The sequence below is a fragment of the Scyliorhinus torazame genome, chromosome 14 (assembly GCF_047496885.1).
Source record: "Scyliorhinus torazame isolate Kashiwa2021f chromosome 14, sScyTor2.1, whole genome shotgun sequence".
NCBI lineage: Eukaryota > Metazoa > Chordata > Chondrichthyes > Carcharhiniformes > Scyliorhinidae > Scyliorhinus > Scyliorhinus torazame.
The window spans coordinates 106933650-106959533 of record NC_092720.1 but is presented as its reverse complement, the minus strand read 5'-3'; the positions used below and the strand labels follow the sequence as shown (position 1 = coordinate 106959533).

Genomic DNA, 25884 nt, shown 5'->3' with positions numbered 1-25884 from the left:
ATTGTCCCCAGACTCTCAAGGCCGCCACCACCACGGGGCTCGTGGAGTACCGTGCCGGCGCGAATGGCAAAGGTGCCGTTAACTTTGTTAATCCGCTTAAAAAAGGTCTGCGGAATAAAGATGGGGAGACACTGGAACACAAACTGGAATCTCGGAAGGTCCGTCATCTTCACCGTCTGCACCTTCCCAGCTAGTGACAACGGGAGCGCGTCCCACGTCTGAAAATCGTCCTTCATTTGGTCCAACAGACCAGGGTCAGATTAAGTTTGTGCAGCCGTTCCCATTCCCCCGCCTCTTGGATGCCGAGATATCTAAAACTTCCCCCTACCACTCAAACCGCCGCTCCCCCAATCGCCTCTCCCGTCCCCTCGCCTGGATCGCAAACATCTCACTTTTCCCCATATTTAGTTTGCATCCTGAAAACCGGCCAAATTCCCCTAGAATCCTCATGATTTCTTCCATCCCTCCACTGTGTCCGATACATACAGGAGCAGGTCATCTGCGTAAAGTGAGACTCTGTGTTCCACTCCCCCCCCCCCGAACCAACCTCCTCAAGCCCCTTGAGGCTCTCAGCGTAATTGCCAGCGGCTCTATAGCTCCCGCGAATAACAGTGGGGAGAGGGGGCACCCCTGTCTCGTCCCCCGATGTAGCCTAAAATAGTCCGATGTCGACCTATTCGTCTGTACACTCGTCACAGGAGCCTGATACAGCAACCTGACCCAGTCAATAAAGCCCCGCCCAAATCCGAACCGTCCGAATACCTCCCACAGATATTCCCATTCTACTCGATCAAAAGCCTTCTCTGCGTCCATTGTGACCACTACCTCCACCTCCCTACCTTCTGGGGGCATCATGATCACATTTAGCAACCTTCTTACATTGGACACCAACTGCCTTCCCTTAACAAACCCCGTCTGGTTCTCCCCAATCACGTACGGAACGCAGTCTTCAATCCTAGAGAACAAAATTTTAGCCAACAGTTTGGCGTCCACATTCAATAGGGATATCGGCCTGTAGGAGCCACACAGCTCCGGATCCTTATCCCGCTTCAGAATCAGCGAGACTGTGGCCTGTGACATCGTCGGGGCAAGGACCTCTCTCTCCCTTGCCTCATTGAATGTCCTCATCAACAGCGGCCCCAATAACCCAGCAAACTTTTTATAGAACTCCGCTGGGTACCCATCCGGCCCCGGAGCTTTACCTGACTGCATGGCCTTCAGTCCCTCCGCTATCACTTCGATCCCATTCGAGGCCCCCAGCTCTTCTACCAGCCCCCCATCACCTTTGGGAATTTCAGCCCCTCGAGGCAGTGCCTCATCCCCTCTGAGCCCGGTGGGGGTTCCGACCTATACAGGCTACTATAAAACTCCTTAAATGCCTTATTCACCCCACCAGGTTCCCGTCTCCATCCTTTACTTTCCCTATCTCCCTGACTGCCTCCCTCTTTGCAAGCTGCTGTGCAGGCATTCTGCTGGCCTTCTCTCTCTGCTTATAAATCGCCCCCCTCGCCTTTCACAGCTGCTCCACCACCCTCCCTGTGGTTAACAAGCTGAACTCCGACTGTAGCCTCCGCCGTTCCCTTAAAAGCCCTGCCTCTGGGGTCTCCGCATACCTCCTGTCGACCTGTAGTATCTGCTTTACCAGTCGGTCCGCCTCTGTCCTGTCTACCTTCTCCATGTGGGCCCGTATTGCGATCAGCTCCCCTCTAACCACCGCCTTCAATGCCTCCCAGACTACCGCTGCCGAAATCTCCCCCGTGCCATTGACCTCCAGGTAGTTATGAATACATTTCCTCAACCGCCCACACACCTCCTCGTCCGTTAAAAGCCCCACGTCTAACCTCCGGTGCGGGTGCTGATTACTGTCTTTACTAACCTGTAGGTCAACCCAGTGCGGGGCATGGTCTGAGACCGTAATCGCCGAGTACCACCCCCATCAGTAGAGTCCTGCTCAGAATAAAGAAATCGATCCAGGAGTACACTTTATGCACGTGTGAGTAGAAGGAGAACCCCTTTACTCTTGGCTGCCCAAATCTCCATGGGTCCACCGCCGGCCCCCCCCCCCCCCCCCCCCCCCCCCTCCACCCCCATCTGCTCCATGAACCCTTTTAGCTCCTTAGCCATTGCTGGCATCCTGTCGTTTTGAGCTTGACCGGTCTAAACCAGGGTCAGTAACTGTGTTGAAGTCCCCTCCATGACCAGTTTATGCGAATCCAGGTCCGGTATCTTCCCCAGCATCCTCTTTATAAACTCCACATCATCCCAGTTTGGCGCGTATACATTTACTAGTACCACCTGCACCCCCTCCAATTTCCCACTGACCATAATGTACCGGCCTCCCCCATCCGAAACTATTCGTCCCGCCTCAAACACCACTGGCTTGTTGATCAGGATCGTGACTCCTCTGGTCTTCGAGTCCAGTCCCGAGTGATAAACCTGTCCGACCCAACCTTTCCTTAACCTAATCTGGTCAGCTACTCTAAGGTGCGTCTCCCGCAGCATTACCACATCCCGCCTTCAGTCCTCACAAATACGCGAACAACGGGTGCCTACTTGACCGGCCCATTGAACCCTCTTACATTCCAGGTGATCAGTCTAGTTGGGGGGCTCATCGCCACCCCCTCTCTTGGGCCAGTCGCCAGCCCCCCGCTCCACGCCTCCACCGGCCTGCTGCCAGGCAACCTGTGCCCCCGACCTCCTCACTGTCCCTCAGCAAAAGTCCCTCCCTCGTCAGCAGAACACTTTTCCCCCCTAGTAACAGCACAAAATAAATCAACCCCTTTGCTAAGCCTAACATCTGCTCACCCCCCACTACGCTTCCGTAAGCTAGCCCGCCCAGCTAGCATGGTGGCCCTCACCCCTGGTGCCAGACAATCTCCCACCTATTGTTCGCTCCCCACCCTCCCCCGGTTCATACATACATATTCAAATGAAAAGCAATCCCAACACAATTGTCCGACAGAGATTAAAAAATCCAAGTTGAACACAAAAAAAATCAAGTAAAAGATCCAGCATCTGAACAAACACACCTCCATCCCCCAACAGTGCAAATGCAAACTTTACCTCACTCAGCTCTGAAGCTGGCCCCAGATCCATACAGCAGGCATAACAAATAACATCCGAAAAAGCAAGAAACAAGAAACCTTTTTTGAAAAACATAAACACTACAGCAAAATTCAAAGTTCAAAGTTCTCAGTCCGACACCAGTCCTTTCCTCTTCGCGAAGTCCAGCGCTTCCTCAGGCGACTCAAAATAGAAATGTTGCTCCTCGTGTGTGACCCAGAGGCCGGCCAGATACAACAGCCCGAACTTCACCTTTTCATTGAAAAGGGTGGACCTGATCTGGTTAAACCCCGCTCTTCTCCTGACCACCTCCGCACTCAGGTCTTGATAGATCCGCAGGATACTGTTGTCCCATTTGCAGCTCCGTGCCTGCTTGGCCCACTGTAAAACACGCTCCTTATCCGATATCTGTGGAATCTCACCACCATTGCCCTCGGGGGGTCTCCCATTCGCGGCTTCCTCGCAAGCGCTCTGTGAGCCCTGTCCACCTCCAAGGGTCGGGGGAATGCCCCATCCCCCAGCAGCTTCTTGAACATGGCCGCTATGTATGCCCCAGCGTCTGCTCCTTCGGATCCCTCCGGGAGCCCAACGATCATCAAGCTCTGCTGATGGGACCTGTTCTGTAGGTCCTCCACCTTCACCAGGATCCTTTTCTGCTGGTCTCTTCGAATCCCCACCTCCAACTCCACCACTGTTTGACGTTCCGCCTGGTCAGGCAGCGCCTTCTCTACTTTCTTGCTCGCCCGATCTTGGGCTTCCAATCTAAGTTCCAGCCGCAAAATTGCCTCTTTAATCGGGTCCAAGCAGTCCCGCTTCTGCTTGGCGAAGCCCTCCTGGATAACTTGCATTAACTGCTCCGTTGACCGCTCGGTCGACAAGGCAGCGGTCCGGTCCTCCTCCATGCTTCCTCCTGGTGCTGCTTCAGCCCAAGCCTTCTCAGTCCTTCTGTTTCTGCCTTTGCGAGCACGTCTAGTCCTCCTCTCCATGCACCCGATGTGGGAATTCAGTTCACAATTACCTCTGTCATCAATTTCTCAAATCAAGTCCGGTAAAAAATCAGGGGAGAAGGTCCAAATGTCTGACCCGAGCAGGAGCCAGCAAATGTGCGACTTACTCCTTCATAGCCACCACCAGAAGTCGGCAAAATGTTTTATAATAAACTGGTGAAAGTGTCTGATAATTTCCAGACACTTCCAGTTCTTGGAGTTGCAAGACACAACTATTCAACGGCACTGTGCCTTTTCCTTTGTCCTTGGGGAATTTCTCCCCGCTGAGGGTGTACTTAGAGGGATTTCCTGCTGGTGAGCTAATCTCTCCAGCAGGTAAGGCTGTTTGCAGGTTGGGGCACCATTCTAATGGGCAGCCCTAATCTTTCCCCCAACCACTTCAGGCCCCCCCCCCACCCCCCAGGCTTTATCAAACTCCCCCCCACCCCCCATACCCCTCCAACCAGGTTGAGGCCCCTGGGAACCCACCTCACTCCACCCCCCTCTCTAATTGGCAAGGCCCCCCCCACCCCCCACAGGCCTGACACCTGGCAGTGCCAGCCTAGCACTCTGGAAATGCGGCCTGGGCACCCTGATAGTGCCCAGGGGAGTGCCAGGGTACCGCACTCAGTCAAATGCTGCCTTGATGTCAAGGGCAGTCATTCTCGCCTCACCGCTTAGGTTCAGCTCTTTTGTCCAAGTTTGGACCAAGACTGTAAAGAGGAAAGGAGCTAAATGGCCTTGGTGGAATCCCAAACTGAGCGTCAGTGAGCAGATTATTGGTGTGTAAGTGCCGGGTGTCGAGATCTCTGTGTGTGCATGTACATAAGGGATTAATGTGTAATCAGTAGCACCACATGATCACTAGAGGGCTGGACCAACAGGGGTATAAAAAGCAACCACATTGTGTCTCTCCCTCTCTCTTGGGTGCACTGTGACCAGGGCAGTATCAGATTAGTTCAGATGGCTAGTGGAGTTACGTATAGTTACTGTAGTTAGATCTTGTTAACTTTATCACTAGTATCAAACTTAAAGTAAAGAACTCATGCAATTATTGGTACAGTTACTCAATAAACCTTTTGTTACTACTGGACGAGTTCCAGTCTTCTTCATCGAGTTTCAGAAGATCTCATTATCAACCAAGGATTGAGTAGCACATGTTACCTTCCACACAGGTAACAAAACACAGGGGTTGTGGATAGGATACACCAAGCCAATTTTTCACATTGCTGTGAAAATGTCAGTGTTGTAGCTCTACTAGAACAGCTTCACTGGGGACATGACTAATTCTTTATGTGTGCAATCACTTTGATCTCTTCCGGCCCCCGTACGATTTTGCTTCTTTTGAGCTTCAACTGCCAATGTCTCAAATTCAAGTCATATTCAACAAACAGCATTACCAACAGTTCATTCTCTCATTACTGTGGTAAAATACCTTAGATTTTATCTGCAGTTCCTGGTGTGAATCTTGGGCGGGATTCTCCGACCCCTCCGCCGGGTCGTAGAATCGGCGGGGGCTGGGGTGAATCCCGCCCCTGCCAGTTGCCGAATTCTCCGGCACCGGATATTCGGCGGGGGTGGGAATCGCGCTGCGCCGGTTGGCGGGCCCCCCCCCGGCGATTCTCCAGCCCGGATGGGCCGAAGTCCCGCTGCTAGAATGCCTGTCCCGCCGGCGTGGATTAAACCACCTCTCTTACCGGCGGGACAAGGCGGCGCGTGTGGGCTCCGGGGTCCTGGGGGGGCTGCGGGGCGATCTGGCCCCGGGGGGGTGCCCCCACGGTGGCCTGGTCGCGATCGGGGCCCACCGATCCGTGGGCGGGCCTGTGCCGTGAGGGCACTTTTTTCCTTCCGCCTTCGCCATGGTCTCCACCATGGCGGAGGCGGAAGAGACCCCTTCCACTGCGCATACGCGGGGATGCCGTGAGCAGCCGCTGACGCTCCCGCGCATGCGCCGCCCGGCAATGTCATTTCCGCGCCAGCTGGCGGGGCACCAAAGGCCTTTCCCGCCAGCTGGCGGGGCGGAAATCAGTCCGGCGCGGGCCTAGCCCTTCAAGGTTAGGGCTCGGTCCCTCAAGATGCGGAGGATTCCGCACCTTTGGGGCAGCGCGATGCCGGACTGATTTGCGCCATTTCGGCAGACATAGCGCCGATTACGGAGAATTTCGCCCCTTAATCTGGCCGACCTTTGACTAAAGGTCAAGAGGGCAAGTGCGATTAACAGCCGCAGTGCACCCGGCAAGGATCCATGCGAGCCTGTTAGATCTTGGAACCGTGCCTGGTCCCAAGCGCTTTGCGATCCATCTGGCTCCCGTTGGTGGGTTTCGGATGCTGCCTGGACGCGCCGAGAAACCAATAATCACCAATTAAGGCCAATCTCCATCTCATTTGTTCTTTTTTTTTAATTTGGAATGCCCAATTCTTTTCTTTCCAATTAAGGGGCAATTTAGAGTGGCCAATCCACCTACTCTGCACAGCTTTGGGCTGTAGGGATGAGCCCCCACAGACACGGGGAGAATGTGCAAACTCCACATGGACAGTGACCCAGGGCCGGGACTGAACCTGGATCCTCAGTGCCATGAGGCAGCTGTGCTACCCACTGCGCCACCATGCCACCCTAATCTGCATCTCATTAATGAGATGGATGACCTATCTAAGGGCCTCCCAGGATCTAACCGGCTCCCCAGTAAGAGATCATGTGGGCACCGATTAGTACTGGTCCACACAAACGTGGACCAGGTGGCACGGTACCTCGAGGGTCTCCCAGGCCATAGGAAGCTCCAGAGTGGTCAGGGACAGGGCAATGTGGCACTTTGGCTCCCCCTAGCACCTGGGCACCTTAGCACTGTCAGACTGGCAGCTTGATACTGCAACTTTGTCAGTGCCAGGTTTCCGGGTGGCACTGCCAGGCTGGAAGGAACACTGCCAGGGTGCCAAGGCCACAGTACCAGGGTGCCAGGGTGACATTGCCGAGGGTCATGGCCAAAGGGAGGAAAGGCCCATGAAAAGAGGGATGGAGGTATGAAGGATTGGGAGGGGTAGTGCGGGTATGAAGAGGCTTCTGGAAGGTTGGGGGGGTGTCCTGAAAGGGGGGGCCATAAAGGGGGTATGGGAAGGCCTGAAAAGGGGTGAGGGACCTTAGCGACCCCATAGAGGGGGGTCCTCACTTGGAGGGGGGCATGGTTTGGGATAATGCCCATGTGTGCGGGGCGTGACATTGCCCACGGTTGGAGTATGTGGGGGAATCCCCCAACTCACTTAGAGATCGGAGCACCCTTTCAGAATGGCGGCCCAATTTCTCAGGAGCCAGTCTGGCCAGCGAGTTCAGCTCCCCAATGAATAGAAAAATTCGAAGTGTGTGCTAAACCGGGGAAAAACACCCCAGGACCCAAAAAAGTGACTAATGGCTGATAGAGATGGGGAGCCCTCTGACAGAGTCAGGGGGAAACTGCCAGCTGAACCCAGCTGAAATTACACTTAGAAACCAATCTGTGTCGCACCCTGCCATTATAAATTCAGAATTCTTGGTATTTCAGCATAGATAGGATATGTGGGTTGCATTTCCTGTTATGAAATACACTTCTACTGACATTGAGTCGCGCCATGATGGTTCATTTCTAAGTTCAAGAACAATTAATAATTAAAGAATGATTCTCATTTGTACAGCTACGTCTTGCTGCTGAAAGAATTTCCTTGCTGACTGGTAAGCAATTTCTGAATATATTTCAACGAAATATGTTTTCTGGAGTTGAGAAGCTGGAAGCTCTTTAATTTTGTTTGAAAGGTCAGGTAATTGAAGGCTAGTTTTTTGTTGATGAAATACCAATTCAAAATTAAATCTGCACACAGTTATCTAGTCAAGATTTTCATCCTTATGATGTCCCATAGGGCTTAACAATTATTTTATAAATGGAATCAGTGTTATTGTTAAGGTGTGGCAGTCAGTTTGCAAACAGCAATGTCTGCCAATCAGTAAATAAATCTTCAAAAATAGCTTTTGTTACGCTGATTGAGAGAGGGATAGGGATTAGCACATTGGAAGAGCTCCCTAATTTGAATAATACCATGAGACTTTACACGGTATCCTGAACACGTGGATAAGGTTTCAGTTAAAGAATATAAAACTCCCTCACTGTGTACTGAAATGTTACTTTTGATTTTATATTGCATCATCATGGAGCTTGGAACCACAAGTTCCTGACCCACAGATCGAAGAAGTATAATTTTTTAAAGTGTGTTTAATATTCTTATTTAAGTGATCTTAGTGCTGGACCGTGAAACATTTTCAATTGAAGGATCACAGTGCCAGTCCAAGCACTTTCAGATCCAACACTAGATATAGACTACAACTCTTATCTGCCCTCCCAGTTACAAACCAAGGAGATTTTCTGCCCCACTGGGGAAGAGGACCAAAGCAAGGGTGAATTTAGGGGGATTCAGGGATTCAATCAGAAGCTGACTTTTTGCCATTTGGGGGAAAATTCCACCCAATGCATTTGGAGAAAGCAAAGGAAATACGCAACAAGTGAAAAGTGATGGGGATACTGAAGGACATCCAGTGACTCCTTAATTTAGCAGAACAATAATAAATTGGTTCAAAGGGTATAAACAATTTCTTCTTTTATTGTTGATGCATAGAATATAGGAGGAGGGACGGCAGATGGGTCAAAGCTAGAGTACTTTATATGGTTTTCATCACCACATTACATGAAGAATGTGATTTTACTAGAGAGGTTGCATAGGTGATTTATGAGGTTAGAGCCAGCAGATGGTAAGAGCCAAGAAGCCCAAATTCCAAGGGAAATTTTAAACCGCTGCCAGCAAGGTTTTCAATTTGTGAATTATGAGGAGGATTTCGAAGTCAGGAAGTAACTGTCATGTAACTCCACTGTAATGATTTTGTATTCCCGTAAACATTTATTAAAATAAAGGGAAACTTACACTTAAACACAAAGGCACCTTTGCACAGTTAGCAGTACTCTTGAAACATTTCTGTAAAGATCTTGGCTTAAAATAAATTCAAAGCTAAACTCCCCTTTGATGGCAACAGTCCTTCTAGATTTCCTAATCTGTAAAATTACTGTAACTTTACCATGCAATGCTATGTTATTCCAGGGTGTTCTCTGAGAATGACAGCAACTGGTTCTTACAGGTCTAGCTTCATCCATACTCTGTCTTCTTTGCAATCTCACCAGCCTCCCACACACAGTCTTCCTTCCATCTGTTTTCCATTTTGATCTTACCGTTTATCGTTTCCTACAATCCTTTAGAAATTAGCTTTTCCCAAAATTGATCAGCCCCCCCTTTTGTTATCATAAGGCGACTATATTTAAAAAGTAAATTTACACTGTTTTGCCTCATCTATTTACAATCTACCAATTGTATATGTTCCCTTTTGAAATGCAACAGCCAACTTCAAAACATTTCTTTTCTTTACCTTATGTGAATTTTATTCAAGTTCTCCTGGTTTCCCCTGTTCATCACCGTAACAAGCCATTTGCATTCACCCTCTTCATATGGACGTTTGACCTTTACAGTCTTTCTGCCTCAATTCAATTGAACCAGTCACATCCCCACAAGTTTGTTTTCCAGGAGCAGCATGGTGGCGCAGTGGTTAGCACAGCTGTTTCACGGTGCCGAGGTCCCAGGTTCAATCCCGGCTCGAGGTCACTGTCCATGTGGAGTTTGCACATTCTCCCCGTGTTTGCGTGGGTTTCGCCCCCACAACCCAAAGATGTGCAGGGTAGGTGGATTGGCTGCACTAAATTGCCCCTTAATTGGAAAAAATTAATTGGGTACTCTAAATTTTTTTTTTTAAGTTTGCTTTCCAGTATATTGCAATATAACAATCTTTATTATTGTCACAACTAACACTGCAATTTTTAAAACACAAATTTTCCAGACACACCCCTCCTTTTTGGAAAAGGGACCACCATAATGCAAAAAGATGGTTTCATCTTCTCAACCCTTTTGCATTGATTACTACTTAGCCACATATGATAAACTATTACATTATGAGATGCATGCATTTAAATGATACACAACTCTGCTGTATCAATAGATAGAGCAAACAGTATCTAGACACTACCATTTTTATATTTCAAATGTCCAATCTGCCTTGAACTTTAAGCTCTTAATCATGAATCAACAATTAGGTTTTCTTGACCGGCCACATTTTTAATCTGTAAATTAAATGGTTGCAATGACAAACTGCATCTGAAACATCTAGTGCTTCATTCACAAACCTTTTCCAAAAACTATAACGGATTATGGTCAGTGTAAACAATTGTTTCTGATTAATTTGCAACATAAATTTTAAAATGTTGCAATGCCATTACTAAATTTAGCATTTTTTGATGGTGGGGTATTTTTGTTCATGAATATTTAGCTTACTTGAAAAATACTCCAAGGGCTTTTCAACACCTGCTTTGACTTCTTGCAGTAATACCCACATCACTCACATCAATAGATAATTTAAACTGCTTAGCCTGATTAGGTACCACCAAAACAATACAATTTTTAAATTGTTGAATAAGTTTTGACACTCCAGTCCAGTGGAAATTCTTGTTCCTTTTGAATAGTTCAGCTAATGGAATTATCACACTGCAAAAATTTGGTACAAATCTTCAATAAAGTTACTCATGCCCAGAAATCTCAAAAGTTTCATTTTCGTTGAAAGTGCTGGGAATACTGCAGTAGGATTTATCTGACCATGTCCAACCGTATGGCCAGAATATGTGACCTGTGCTTTTGACAATTCAGTCTTAGCCAAGTTCACCACCAAATTAGCTTCTTGCAGTTGATCAAACAGTTCTTTCAGATGTTGCAAATGTTCCTCCTACATTGACTGAAAACCACCAAATCATCAATACATACAGCACAATTACTCAGTCCAGTGATAACCTTGTTTGTCAGCCTTTAAAATGTTGCTGGTGTATTCTTCCAATCAAATGGCATAACTATGAATTGATAAAGACCATTTGGTGTGACCAAAGCTGAAATTTCTTTTGCCCTTTCCGATATGGGCACTTGCCAAATTTCCTCTCAGCAAGTCAATCTTTGAAATAAGTTTTGATTGTCCAACTTTCTCAATGAAGTCTTTCAAACTTGGAATAGAATATGTGTCCGCTTTTGGAACTGCATTCACTTTTCGATAATCCATGCACAGTCTTTGTGTTCCATCCTGTTTTGGTACCATCACAATAGGTATAGTCCATACTCTATGATGTCATTCTGGAGCATAAATTCAATTTCTTTTTGCACTTCTGATAATTTTACTGGATTCAATTGCCGCATTGGAATTGAGTCCCCTGCATTTACAAAATGTATAGAAACATATGTTTTCCCCAGTTTATTCCCACAGATTTCTGTGACAGCAATTGCTCTTTCAAATAACTTTGATTCTTGTCTAGAAGGTAATTCAATATTTCATTTAGACTTTTAAGCACTTCTTCATTCTCCAATTTAATTTGAAGAAAGTCAATTCCTAACTCTTTTTGGTTGTCATTCCTATCAATGTACTTTTTAAGCATGTTTACATGACACATCCTCTGGTCAGAATTCTCCGGTCATAGGGATTCTCTTTTCCCACTGGCAGTGCGCCCCCACCAGTGGGTTTGGTGGTGGCTTAGGGTTGTTTTAATGGGAAACCCCATTGACAAATGGCGGGAATAGAGATTCCTGATGCCAGAGAACTGTGTGCGGCCGAGATACATGCAGTTGGGGGACTGGAGAATATTGCCCCAAAAGCCATCATCGTAGTCTTTAGAGTTTGATGCCATCTCTCGAACACATAAGAACATAAGAACTGGGAGCAGGAGTAGGCCATCTGGCCCCTCGAGCCTGCTCCACCATTCAATGAGATTATGGCTGATCTTTTGTGGACTCAGCTCCACTTTCCGGCCCAAAAACCATAACCCTTAATCCCTTTATTCTTCAAAAAACTATCTATCTTTATCTTAAAAACATTTAATGAAGGAGCCTCTACTGCTTCACTGGACAAGGAATTCCGTAGATTCAAAACCCTTTGGGTGAAGAAGTTCCTCCTAAACTCAGTCCTAAATCTACTTCCCCTTATTTTGAGGCTATGCCCCCTAGTTCTGCTTTGACCCAAAAGTGGAAACAACCTGCCCGCATCTATCCTATCTATTCCCTTCATAATTTTATATATTTCTATAAGATCCCCCCTCATCCTTCTAAATTCCAACAAGTACAGTCCCAGTCTACTCAACCTCTCCTCGTAATCCAACCCCTTCAGCTCTGGGATTAACCGAGTGAATCTCCTCTGCACACCCTCCAGTGCTAGTACGTCCTTTCTCAAATAAGGAGACCAAAACTGAACACAATACTCCAGGTGTGGCCTCACTAACACCTTATACAATTACAGCATAGCCTCCCTAGTCTTAAACTCCATCCCTCTAGCAATGAAGGACAAAATTCCATTTGCCTTCTTAATCACCTGTTGCACCTGTAAACCAACTTTTTGCGACTCATGCACTAGCACACCCAGGTCTCTCTGCACAGCAGCATGTTTTAATATTTTATCATTTAAATAATAATCCCTTTTGCTGTTGTTCCTACCAAAATGGATAACCTCACATTTGTCAACATTGTATTCCATCTGCCAGACCCTAGCCCATTCACTTAGCCTATCCAAATCCCTCTGCAGACTTCCAGTATCCTCTGCACTTTTTGCTTTACCACTCATCTTAGTGTCGTCTGCAAACTTGGACACATTGCCCTTGGTCCCCAACTCCAAATCATCAATGTAAATTGTGAACAATTGTGGGCCCAACACTGATCCCTGAGGGACACCACTAGCTACTGATTGTCAACCAGAGAAACACCCATTAATTCCCACTCTTTGCTTTCTATTAATTAACCAATCATCTATCCATGCTACTACTTTCCCCTTAATGCCATGCATCTTTATCTCATGCAGCAACCTTTTGTGTGGCACCTTGTTAAAGGCTTTCTGGGAATCCAGATATACCACATTCATTGGCTCCCCGCACTGGTAATGTCCTCAAAAAATTCCACTAAATTAGTTAGGCACGACCTGCCCTTTATGAACCCATGCTGCGTCTGCCCAATGGGACAATTTCCATCCAAGTGCCTCGCTATTTCTTCCTTGATGATAGATTCCAGCATCTTCCCTACTACCGAAGTTAAGCTCACTGGCCTATAATTACCCGCTTTCTGCCTACCTCCTTTTTTAAACAGTGGTGTCACGTTTGCTCATTTCTAATCTGCCGGAACCACATCTTGTAATTTAGGATGATAAGCTGAAGATTTAAACTGCTTCATCACTAAGCTGCCCATGAATTTCCTAAACAGCTGTGACACGAAATTTGAACCCTGGTCCAACTGTATTTTCCTTGGTAAACCATATCTTGTAAACAATTTGGTCAATTCTTGTATAATCCTCTTTGTTGTGATATTTCTTAATGGCATCACTGTCAAGAATCTAGTGGATACGTCCATAATGTCAGCAAGTGCTGAGTCCCACTTTTTGTCTTAGGGAGGGGCCCTACACAACCAATTAGGACCCGAGTAAAAGATACCTCAGGTGCTTGAATAAGAATTAAAAATGCAGGTTTAATCTGCTTGAGGTGTCCCTATTTCCTGACATGTGTGACATGTTTGACAGAACTTTATGAACTTTATCAAGTCCAGGTCAGCAGAAATGTTTTTGTGCTTTAGCCTGGGCTTTTTTGATTCCTAAATGCCCCGCTACTGGAACTTCATGAGCTACTTGCAAAATTTCCTTTCTGTATCTGGATGGTATTACTATCTGATGTATTACCGCCCACTTCTCACCTGCTGGAATTTGAAAAGGTCTCCACTTCCTCATCAATAGATTATTCTTACAATAATACCACTCTGGAATACACTCTGCCTTTGTCATTGAATACGTTTTCTGGCATAAATGTTTTCTTTTCAGATCTTTCTACTCTAACTCTACCAATTTCACTGAGTTAAACAGCTCAGTCTCATTCTCCTCAATTTTCTCTTCCTAAATAATCTTGTCAACAATAGCCTCAGCTAACCAAACTCTTCAGCCTCCTTGGCCTGTATTCTAGACTCCTCCTCTTCGTGTCTCGACTTTTGAGTCCACGATCGTATTGCCAGATAATATGGAAAAACTCCAGATGCTCTTTCAGCAGCACCTGTGTTGATTGCAGTCACATGGGCTGTTCAACTACAGTGGGCATCCCCGCATTTGTTACGCATCTGAATCATTTCCTAGAATAAACTGAACCCGCTGTAACAGGCAATTTCGGGACTACCCTTACTTGTTTTCAAACTACTTTTTAAAAATTACCTTACATTAAGGGATATTTTTTGTTTCTCCATTAATTCCACTGATGAACACTTTTTCTACAATGTTCCCTCTGGACAACAAATAGTACTATCCCATAACTTTAAGGACTGCCTATCCCCCATATTGCTGAAACCTTTGACATCTTTTCCAATTCCAACATTTACAATCAGGAAGACTTTGCCCTCACATATGAAATCTTTAAACACTCCTGTAACCTGCCTTTCAGCATTTCTGTGGGTAGACTGTAAATGCGTTTTCACACTTTTAGCTAATACCTGTCCTATCTTTTACACTTGCACACAACCTGCCGGTTTGTCTTTCCCTAAAATCTCTGAGCTCACAGTACTTTTCCTTGTCCCTCTTAATGCAATAGGTCTTCCATGTAACCACCAGCATAATTGACTTTGTGTGCCCAACCTTCCTGGAATTAAAACATGTGAGCTTTCTCATCCCCCTTCAACCTTCAGCACCTTCTTTTCCAGTCTGAGGTGAAATTTCTTTAGAATCTGCAGTTGTCCCTTCTCTTCCCTGATTGCCTACCTTCATTTCACCTTCCCATTTTCTATCCCTCTCGGATTTAAAATGATGACAAAGAAAATAAAGGGGGAAAAAAATCACACTTCACAACAAGAAAGCCTTTACACGGTAAACAGTAATTTTCTAAGCATTTCTGAAAAGACATTGACTTAAAATACATTCAGAGCTAAACCCCCCCCCCCCCTTATATGGCAACAGTCCTTGTAGATGTTCTAATCTATTAAATTCCAATAACTTTACCAAACAATGCTGTGCTGCTCTATGGTGTTCTTGGAGGGTATGAGTAAACTGATCCTCACAGGTCTGGCTTTGTCGACGCTCTCTCTTCTTTCATATCACACCAGCTACATAACATAGTCTTCAGTACTTTCATACATCTGTTTTTCCCCTTTGATCTTACCCTCTATTCTTTTCTACAGTCCTTCAGAAGTTCTCTTTTCCCAGGTTTGATGAAACCATTTTTTAAAACTACATGGCCACTATATTTTAAAATTAAACTTACACTATTTTTCCTCATCTATTAACAATCTTCTAGTTGTATATGTTCCCTTTTGAAATATAACAGTGAACTTCAAACTACTTCTTTTCTTTACCATATGTAAATCTTACTCAAGTTCTCCTGGTTCCCTCTGTTCATCATAGTATCAAACCATTTTCTGTCACACCCTTCATATTGATTTTTGACTGCCATATTTCTGTCTCTAATTCAATTAAACCAGTTGCAGTCCCAGTATTTAACTGGAGGCGGTGGTGTCATGGTATTGTCACTGGTCTAGTAATCCAGAGGCACAGGTTAATCCTCTGGGGTCCCACATTTAAATCCCACCATGGCAGATAGTAAAATTTGAACCCAATACAAATCTGGAAGATGACCATGAAACCATTGTCGATCGTTCTAAAAGTCCTTCTGGTTCATTAATGTCCTTCAGGGAAGGAAATCTGCCATCCTTACCCAGTCTTGCATACACGTGGACTCCAGACCCACACAGTGATGCAGTTGACTCTTAACTTCCCCCCACTATACTGGCCTTGCAAGCCACTCAGTTCAGGCGCAGTGAGGGATGGGCAACAAACAGTGGCCCAGCCAGCAACGCCAGTATCCCAAGAACGAATTTTAAAAAAACAATATGAAGTGAAAATGAAAAATGAAAATCGCTTATTGTCACGAGTAGGCTTCAATGAAGTTACTGTGAAAAGCCCCTAGTCGCCACATTCCGGCGCCTGTTCGGGGAGGCTGGTACGGGAATCGAACCGTGCTGCTGGCCTGCCTTGGTCTGCTTTAAAAGCCAGCGATTTAGCCCAGTGTGCTAAACGAGCCCCTGACAGCGATATTGCAATCAAAAAAAAATGAAAACTTATTTTCGTGACAGAGGACATTGCTAGCGGAATGGAGAATTTGATCTGTGAGAAAAAATTGATTGAGGAGGGTGAGTGGATACTTAATTGAGGTATAAACATTTAAGAGGAACCTAGATAGATTGCATAGGAAAGACTGATTCCATTAGCATAGTCAATAATTAGAGGGCATAGATTCAAAATAATTGGTCGGAGGACAAAAGTGGTTTGAGGAGAACTGTTTTCACCCAGAGGATTATGGGGATCTGGAACTTGTTACTTGAAAGAGTGGTAAAGATATCAACCCTCATTAGGTTTAAAAGAAATATTTGAATATACTGAAGTGCCATTGCCGATAGGGTCTGCAGACCAAGAGCTGGAAAGTGGGATTAGGCCAGACATCTCTTTTTTGGTCAGCAGAAACAGAAGGGAAAACAGAGTGCTTCATGAATCAGGGGAGATGGTGGCATAGTGGGAATATCACTGGACTGGTAATCTAGGAAACCAGGGTGATGCTCTGGATTTGAATCCCACCATGGCAGGTAGTGAAATTTGAATTCAAGAATAATCTGGAATGATTCATCTCATGGTGACCATGAAACCATTGCTGATTGTTGTAAAGACCCATCTGGTTCACTAATGTACTTTGGGGAAAAGAATCTGCCATCCTTACCTGGTCTGGCCAACATCTGTCTCCAGGCCCACAGCAATGTGGTTGCCCTGAACAAGGGCAATTAGGGATGGGCAATAAATGCAGGCCAAGCCAGCGACGCCCACATCACATGAACAAATCTTTTAAAGTCCTGAGTCCGGAATTTGGTGCAACTGAGAATTTGGTTCAGAGTTGAAAGGAGGGACTGCTTTTTATTCATGTTTTACCTGTAATAACTGGTGAGCATTATTCTGTTGTCTCCAAGCTAGTAAACTATAGCTTTATTACAATATTACTTGACGGGCGGCACGGTAGCACAGTGGTTAGCACAGTTGCTCCACAGCTCCAAGGTCCCAGTTTCGATTCCTAGCTTGGGTCACTGTCTGTGCGGAGTCTGCACGTTCTCCCCGTGTGTGCGTGGGTTTCCTCCGGGTGCTCCAGTTTCCTCCCACAGCCCAAAGATGTGCAGGTTAGGTGGATTGGCCTGGCTAATTGCCCTTAGTGTCCCAAAAGAAAAGGTTAGATGGCGTTATTGGGTTACAGGGATAGGGTGAAGGTGTGGGCTTAGGTAGGGTGATCTTTCCATGGGCCGGTGCAGACTCAATGGGCCGAATGGCCTCCTTCTGAAAATTCCATGGCATACCTTACTAAATCAGTGACAAGTTAACAAATCAAATAAACAAATACTGTTAGATAGACATGACAGGGCAAGAAGGTGGCTCCTGACACCTGTCTGGTACCCAGACAGAGATAGAGAGAATGTACGATCAGAGCCATCTACTTACTGGAGTCTGCATTACATTGATATCAATATGCTTACAATGCCTTGATCTTCAGTACAAGCAAGGCTGGATGTCTTCAATGGCATCGCCTACTGCCTGCTGCACAATGTGTCCATACAAAGAAACCTATTCCTCAAAATAGGTCAGGAAAGAAGAAGATGAGAATGAAGAGGTTGCGTCAGAGGAGCCTAGTGGCCAGGAATTGGAATGAGGCTGCCGACATCATCCCAGGCCTCAGGGTGAGCAGCAGGCTGGTCTGGCCACGAGGGCCACACTGATCCAGCAACATTTCACCTGTCGGACTCCCAGGCCTGTCAGGCGACTCCCATTCTGAATTTAAACAAGAGATTAGTTTTGCAGCCAGAACACACGTTTGGATGATCTCATTGCCACCCACAGACCTGGAACATGAGATCTTTATCACCATCACCCCATATCACAGAATCAGCACCAGCAACAGAGCATGATCCCCTCCCACACTATTCTTCTCAGCCTTCTACTCAGTCCTCACCACAATACATAATTGCATTGTGTCTCAGACATATCATCGAACAATTTTATTATAACAAGATAAATCAAATGAAAAACAAACATAACAAACCAGGTGACCCATCAATTGCAGTCTTGCATTCATGCTCATTGCTATGCAGCACTTTGTGCCTGAGGATGAGCCTGCTCCATTGTACATACATCCAGTTGAGGTAACCATGACTTCTGTCCCCTGCTTGGAGTTGTCTGTGGGGGATCTTTTACAGGCTGCAGCATCTGTGTTTCTGCAGGGACAGCCTGGTTCACAGGGCCTTGCAATAGGGGTGGTTTCTGTTCCAGAGGGTTGAGGAGGCAAGTGCCCATGAGGGATAGCCCCCTGAACAGGGGAGGCAATGGCATAGTGGCTAAAAAAGAGATATCCAGCCACTTTCCAGCTCTTGGTCTGCAGACCCTATCGGTAATGGCACTTCAGCAAGTGCCCATGAGGGATAGCCCCCTGAACAGGGGAGGCAGTGGCATAGTGGTATTGTCGCTGGACTAATAATCCATGACTACTGGGACCCGGGTTCGAATCCCACCACGGCAGGAATTTGAACTCAATAAAATATCTGGAATTAAATGTCTAATGATGACTATGAAACCAATCTCGATTGTCGTAAAACCCATCTGGTTCACTGATGTCCTTTAGGGAATGAAATCTGCCATCCATACGTGGCCTGGCCTACATGTGACTCCAGGCCCACAGCAATGTGTCTGAGCTCTGAAATGGCCTCGCAAGCCACTCAGTTGTATTCAACCGCTACGAAAACACAAAAAAGGAATGAAACCAGACAACTGGCAGGCATCAAACCAGGACCAGAAACGGAAAACTCTGTCCTGTCGAGGTCTTCCTTACTAACATCTGGGGGCTTGTGCCAACGTTGGGAGAGGTGTCTCACAGACTAGTTAAGCAACAGCCTGACAGAGTCATACTCACAGAATCATACCTTGCAGACAATGATATAGACACCATTCCTGTCTCACCCGCAGGACAGACCCAGCAGACTGGTATACAGCCAGGAGGGAGCTATCCTGGGAATCCTCAACCTTAACTCTGGATCCCATGAAGTCTCATAGCTTCAGGTTAAACATGGGCAAGGAAACCTCCTGCAGATTACCACGTACCGGCCACCATCAGTACTCCTGCATGTTGAACACCACTTGGAGGAAGCACTGAGGGTGGCAAGTACGCAGAATATGCTCTGGGTCGGGGACTTCAATGTACATCATCAAGTGTGGCTCGGTAGTACCACCACAGACTGAGCTAGCCGGGTCCTAAAGGACACAGCTGCTAGACTGGGACTGCAACAGGTGGTGAAGGAACCAACAAGAGGGAAAACAAACTTGACCTCATTCTCACCAACCTGTCCGCTGCAGATCAACCTGTCCATAACAGTATCGGTAGAAGTGACCACCGCACAGTAATTGAGGAGACAAAGTCCCATCTTCACATTGAGGATACCCTCCATCGTGTTGTGCGGCACTACCACCGTGCTGAATAGGATAGACTTCGAACAGATCTAGCAACTCAAGACTGGGCATCCATGAGGTGCTGTGGGCCATGACCAGCAGCAGAATTGTATTCAACCACAATCTGCAACCTCATGGTCCGGTATATCCCCCACAGAACCATTACCACCACGCCAGGGATCAACTCTGATTCAATGAAGAGTGCAGGAGAGCATGCCAGGAGCAACAGCAGGCACACCGAAAGATGAGGTGTCAACCCGGTGAAGCTACAACGCAGGGCTACTTGTGTGCCAAACAGCAGGAGCAGCAAGTAATAGACAGAGCTAAGCGATTCCACAACAAAAGCATCAGATCTAAGCTCTGCAGTCCTGCTACATCCAGCCGTAAATGGTGGTGAAGAATTGAACAACTTACTGGAGGAGAAGGCACCACAAATATCCCCATCCTCAACGATGGAAGAGCCCAGAACATATGTGCAAAAGACGAGGTTGAGGCATTCGCAACAATCTTCAGCCAGAAGTGGCGAGTGGATGATTCATCTCGGTCTCCTCCAGAAGTCCCCAACATCACAGGTGTCAGTCTTCAGCCAATACAATTCACTTCATGGGATATCAAGAAACGGCTGAATAATAATAATAATCTTTATTGTCACAAGTAGGCTTGTGACTGCAATGTCACTGCAATGAAGTCACTGTGAAAATCCCCTAGTCACCACATTCCAGCGCCTGTTCGGGTGCACAGAAGGAGAATTCAGAATGTCCAAATTACCTAATAGCATGTCTTTAGGGACATGTGGGAGGAAACCGGAGCACCCGGAGGAAAGCCACGCAGACACAGGGAGAACGTGCAGACTCCGCACAGACAGTGACCCAAGCCGGGAATCGAACTTGGGACCCTGGCACTGTGAAGCCATAGTGCTAACCACTATGCTACCATGCTACCCCAGAGGCACTACCTCAGGTTAGTGTCCTAGGCCCAAATGTCTTCAACTGCTTCGTCAATGACCTTCCTTCCATCATAGGGTCAGAAGTGGGGATGTTTGTGGATGACTGCACAGTGTTCAGCACCATTCGCTACTCCCCAGATAATGAAGCAGTCCATGTCCAAATGCAGTATTACCTAGACAATATCCAGAGTTGGGCTGATAAATGGCAAGTTACATTCGGACCACACAAATGCCAAGCAATGGCCATCTCCTACAAGAGAGGATCTAACCATCGGCCCTCGATATTCAATGGCTTTACCATCGCTGAATCCTCCACAATCAACATCCTTGGGGTTACCACTGATCAGAAACTGAACTGGACTAGCCATATTAATACTGAGGCTACGAGGGCATGTCAAAGGCTAGGAATCCTACGGCTAGTAACGCACCCTCACCTCCTGACCCCTCAAAGCCTGTCCACCACCTACAAGACACAAGTCAGGAGTGTAATTAAATACTCTCCACTTGCCTGGATGAGTGCAGCTCCATGAACATTCAAGAAGCTCAACACATCCAGGACAAAGTAGCCCACCTGATTGCTCCTCCTTCCACGAACATTCAAACCCTCCACCACCGATGAACAGTGGCAGCCATGTGTACCTTGTACAAGATGCACTGCAGTAACTCACCAAGGTTCCTTTAGCAGATCCTTCCAAACCTACAACCACCACCATCTAGAAGGACAAGAGCAGCAGATAACTGGGAACCCCACCACCTAGAGGTTCCCCTCCAAGTCACTCAGCACCCCAACGGGAATGGAAATAAATCGCCGTTCCTTCACTGTTGCTGGGATAAATTCTGGAACTCCCTCCCTAACAGCACATTGGTGTACCTACACCACAAGGACTGCAGAGGTTCAAAAAGGCAATTCACCACCACCTTCTGAAGGGAAACTAGGGATGCGGAATAAATGCTGGCCTAACCAGAGACGCCCACATCCCGTACATTAATTTTTTAAAAACAGCCCCTTTAACTGTGTGAGCCTTTTCATGATCTCCCCGCATGCTGGACAAGGCCAGTGGCTGTGACGTCGCTGGAATCCACACCTCGCGTCTCTGCACCATCAATGTCACCGAGCGTTCCATGTGACTCTTTCTATTCTTGTGAGCCCTTGCTCCTGCATCTGCTCAGAGTAATGTCACATTTGGCTCTGCACAGCGTAACTGCAATCTAAATGGAGAAGATCATGCATTCAAATTGGCTATGACGGAGCACATGCAGTGCATCGGTTGTCTGCCCATGGTTCCACAAAGCCTCAGGGATCTCAAACAAATTGAGAACGTATCTGCCTCTGATGTTCCAGAAAGATCCTCAGGCCCAGTATCTTGGTCCTGCAGAGCCTGACTGTGTTTATCCTTGGTCCACCGAAGGGATCTGTACAATGCTGCCTCTGCCTCACTCTCCTCCTCCTGTTTATTGGCGATGGGGTACTCACCCAGAATTCCCTGCCCAAATCTAGATTTTGTTCCCACCAAGGTATGGCTGTGCTGGTACATGGTGTGGCGGTGGGATGTGATGGTGTAGGTTCTGTGGAATGGCTTCCAGCCGGGGAGGCCAGTGACACGTGTAGTGACAACGCAACATGTGCTTCAGCACAACCATCCCCATAGCTGACAGCAGTCATGGCGTCACAGCGCATATTTAACAGGTTTCTCTTCCATGTCCTACATCTGAGGTTAGAGTTGCCACATAACCTTGATCTTCTTAGTAATGAAGTGGCAGGAGGTCCACAAGATGGCAAAGAAAACCTCCCACGTGACTGTCGTGCGATTGCCCATTTATTTTTCCATCCATGGCATATTTCTTATTCTTGGACAGGACCATGCTGCACACAGTGACTGGGGTCACCCCTGCTGAGATGCTCATGGATCGTCAACTTCGAACCCGACTTAGTTTGATTCTCCCAGACATCGGTGCAAAGGTGTCCCGTAATCAGGAGTTGCAAGGGTGTTGCCCTGTTCGACGTCGACCTCCCTGATGCTTCTCACCTGACGCTTCGCACCTGACGCTTCGCACCTGACGACGCGGTATTCATTCGTAACTTCAACGACGGTGCTCGCTGGCTCTCTGGGATTGTCGGCCGTCAAACGGGACCGGTCTCGTACCAAGTTCAGGTCAGGTGGCAACTGATGAGACGGCATTTGGATCATATTCGTTGACGGAATTGGTTCGCCCATGAGACTCCTCAAAAGAAACCTTTCTGGATCCTCTGACTCCATTACCGAACGGGCCTGCTGTGATTCCTCCAGTCTGTGTCGACACCAACATGTCTGACGTTGTAGCTTTGGATTCAGAAATGGAAACGCAGACATCTCAGGCCTCTGATGTCGATTCAATAGTTCAGCTGCCTCCTACCGATCGCCCGCAGACGTCGTTCCCCTGCAAGGCATACGGCGACTGATCCAGGGCATCAGGTGCATGGTGATTTATCAGAACCAAAGAGAGTCCAACATCCTCCTTCTGCTCCTCCTCATTGACCATCAAGGGGGCCTTCAGACTTTGCGGGGCGAGGAATATAATATCCCGCGAGAATCACAGAGTGGGAATGATTAACTTCCATGTGATTTTTGCAAAGTACAAGCTTTGGGGAGGGGGGGGGGGACTCCATTTAGCGTTGTATAAAAGGTCAGCCAGTAAGTCACCAACCACAAAGAGACCCGGTAGGGATCTACCGGGAAGTCTATATTCCATACTTTTTAAAATAAATTTAGAGTATCTAATTTTTTTTTTCCCCAATTAAGGGCAATTTAGCGTGGCCAATTCATCTACCCTGCACATCTTTATGGGTTGTGGGGGTGAGACCACGCAGACACCGGGAGAATGTGCAAACTCTGCACGGACAGTGACCCGGGGCCAGGATCGAACCGGGGTCCTCAGCGCCGTGATCTATATACCATACTTATAAATAAATCAAAGATCTTTATTTTACTCAGAATGCACTCCCTGTGTCCTTATTAAACAAACAATAGAAAGACTATTCACAGTCTTTTCATTCATATCCATTTTTTCAACAGGTAAAACAGGAATCCAAAACAGAAAGGCTCTTCAGAGTTCCTTGAAAGGTAAGTGCCCATTTTTACAGGGGTATCAGGTGATTGGAGTACAAGGCATACCAAAAAATAATCAAAGAGTGGTTAAAGCACAGGCGTAGGCCATTCTGCCTCATGTGTCCATGGTGGATTTCTGCAAAAAACCAAGCTGAGTTCAAACTCTCAAGCGTAACCTCACACATTGCATACTGTTGATAAAACCGCGATTGAATCATCTGCATCGTTTGAGGGCTTCATTTGAAACCCTCAACCTGATAACACAATGTATTCACAATGGGCATTCCTATACTACCTGCATGGATTAATGAAACGCATTTATTTACATTTTCTTTCTTTCTTTTAAAGCAAAACCGTGCACAAATATGAACTGCAGCTGTGAAGTGCATGAAGGCATCAAGGTTTTCCAGCTCGTGCTCTACATTCCTGCTTTCATCGTTGGATTAATACTCAATGTATTGGCCTTGCAAACATTCTGCTGGAGATTAAGAAAATGGACAGAAACCACCATCTACATGACAAGCCTAGCTATTTCTGACCTCATTGTGCTTCTTATTTTGCCTTTCAAAATTTATATTTATCAAAACAAATGTGTTACTAAGTCTCTATATATGTTTGGTTCAATCACACACAAAATTAATATATGCATGAGCATATTTATTATTACTTGCATCAGTGTAGATAGGTACATTGCAATAAAATACCCAATCAGGCAAAAGGTATTGAGATCACCAAAGAAAGCAGCAGTGACATCTGCTGTCATTTGGATTTGTACAAGTTTGTGGCACATTAGTTCCTCAAAAACATTTTACTTTAAGTACAGTGCATCCAATGTAACAAACCCAGACATAGTCTGTGTCCCACTGCCTTTAAGGAAAAACTCAATATTTTTTTCTGTTCCGAGTTTAATAGTATTTCTGGTTATCCCACTGATCACTGTTACTTTTTGCTCGTTTCAAATTATCCGAACACTTCGGCGAAGAAATATGTCAAATGCAGGAGAATTTAACACAGGGAGAACAATACGAATTATTACAATAAATGCTTTTGTCTTTGTTGTTTGCTTTTTGCCTTTCAACCTAACAACTTTAATTCATGTTGTAATGGTGTATGTAGAAGTTGATTGTAGTATGCTGAATCTGATGTGCATCATTAAAGAAGTGACAATGTGTTTAGCCAATATGAACTGCTGCCTTGATGGATTTTGCTTTTATCTTGTCACTGTTGAAGCAAATGAACGTTCTCAGAATCAACAGCACCAAGCAAAGGACTCTGAGTACGATCGAAGCTTCACATTATCCACACTGTGAGGATACAATTATTGGACAAACACACTAGTCAGCATTTAATTCCTGATGCATATAATACATTATATCATGGTCTTGGAAATATATGCTAATTGAAGTAATTCTTCTCTGTTCTTGTATCTGTAGTTAATTATGTAACTTATGTAAACCTCAGCAACCTTTTAACCCCCACACTTCTTCTCAGCTTTACTTTCTCTTATTACCACTGAATTGCAATCTGACAATTCATTATTCACTAATAACCTGCCAAGTCATTGATGTATTTTTCCTAATTAGACATTGCTTCTTTTATTGACTGTGTTAAGATATATTTGTTTCCCTTCTCTCTTTTTGATGAGACTTTTGAATAAAAAGTGTGGCAAAACAACATATAGAGGTTGTGATCTTATTTTCATTCAGAAACCAAGACAAACCATCAAAAAAACCAACTGAAACTGTCACCTTTATCAGTAATATTTCCCCATTGCCTGGATTTTCAGCACTGGTATAGAACAGGAGGTTAGAGTGACTGTCCTTGACATCAGGGCAGTATTTGAGCAAGTGTCTTCAAGGAGCCCTAGCAAACTGAAGTCAATGTTGAAATCAGGAAACTCTCCACTGGCTGGAGTCATACCTAGCACACAAAGGAAAGTAGCTGAGGTTGGTGCAGAACCATCATCTCAGCCCCAGAACATCACTGCAGGTGTTGCTCAGGATGATGTCCCAGGCTTCAGCTGCTTCATCAATGACAATCCCTCCAATAGTATGTCAGAAGTCGGAATGTTCACTAATGATTGGTCGATGTTCAGTCCCGTTCATGACTCCTCAGATACTTACCATGCTCAAATGTAACAAGACCTAGGCAGCATTCAGGTTTGGGCTGACAAGTGCA

General features: G+C 46.1%; 1 protein-coding gene across 1 annotated transcript; it reads left to right on the top strand.

Annotated features, from left to right (window-relative positions):
* The first annotated feature begins 7697 nt into the window (after nt 1-7697).
* On the top strand, nt 7698-25365 carry LOC140389334 (G-protein coupled receptor 35-like). The gene is made up of 3 exons (XM_072473498.1): nt 7698-7749; nt 23674-23721; nt 24055-25365. The coding sequence occupies exon 3, from the start codon at nt 24072-24074 to the stop codon at nt 25014-25016; it is 945 nt and encodes a 314-aa protein (XP_072329599.1). The 5' UTR covers nt 7698-7749; nt 23674-23721; nt 24055-24071; the 3' UTR covers nt 25017-25365.
* The last annotated feature ends 519 nt before the right edge of the window (nt 25366-25884 follow it).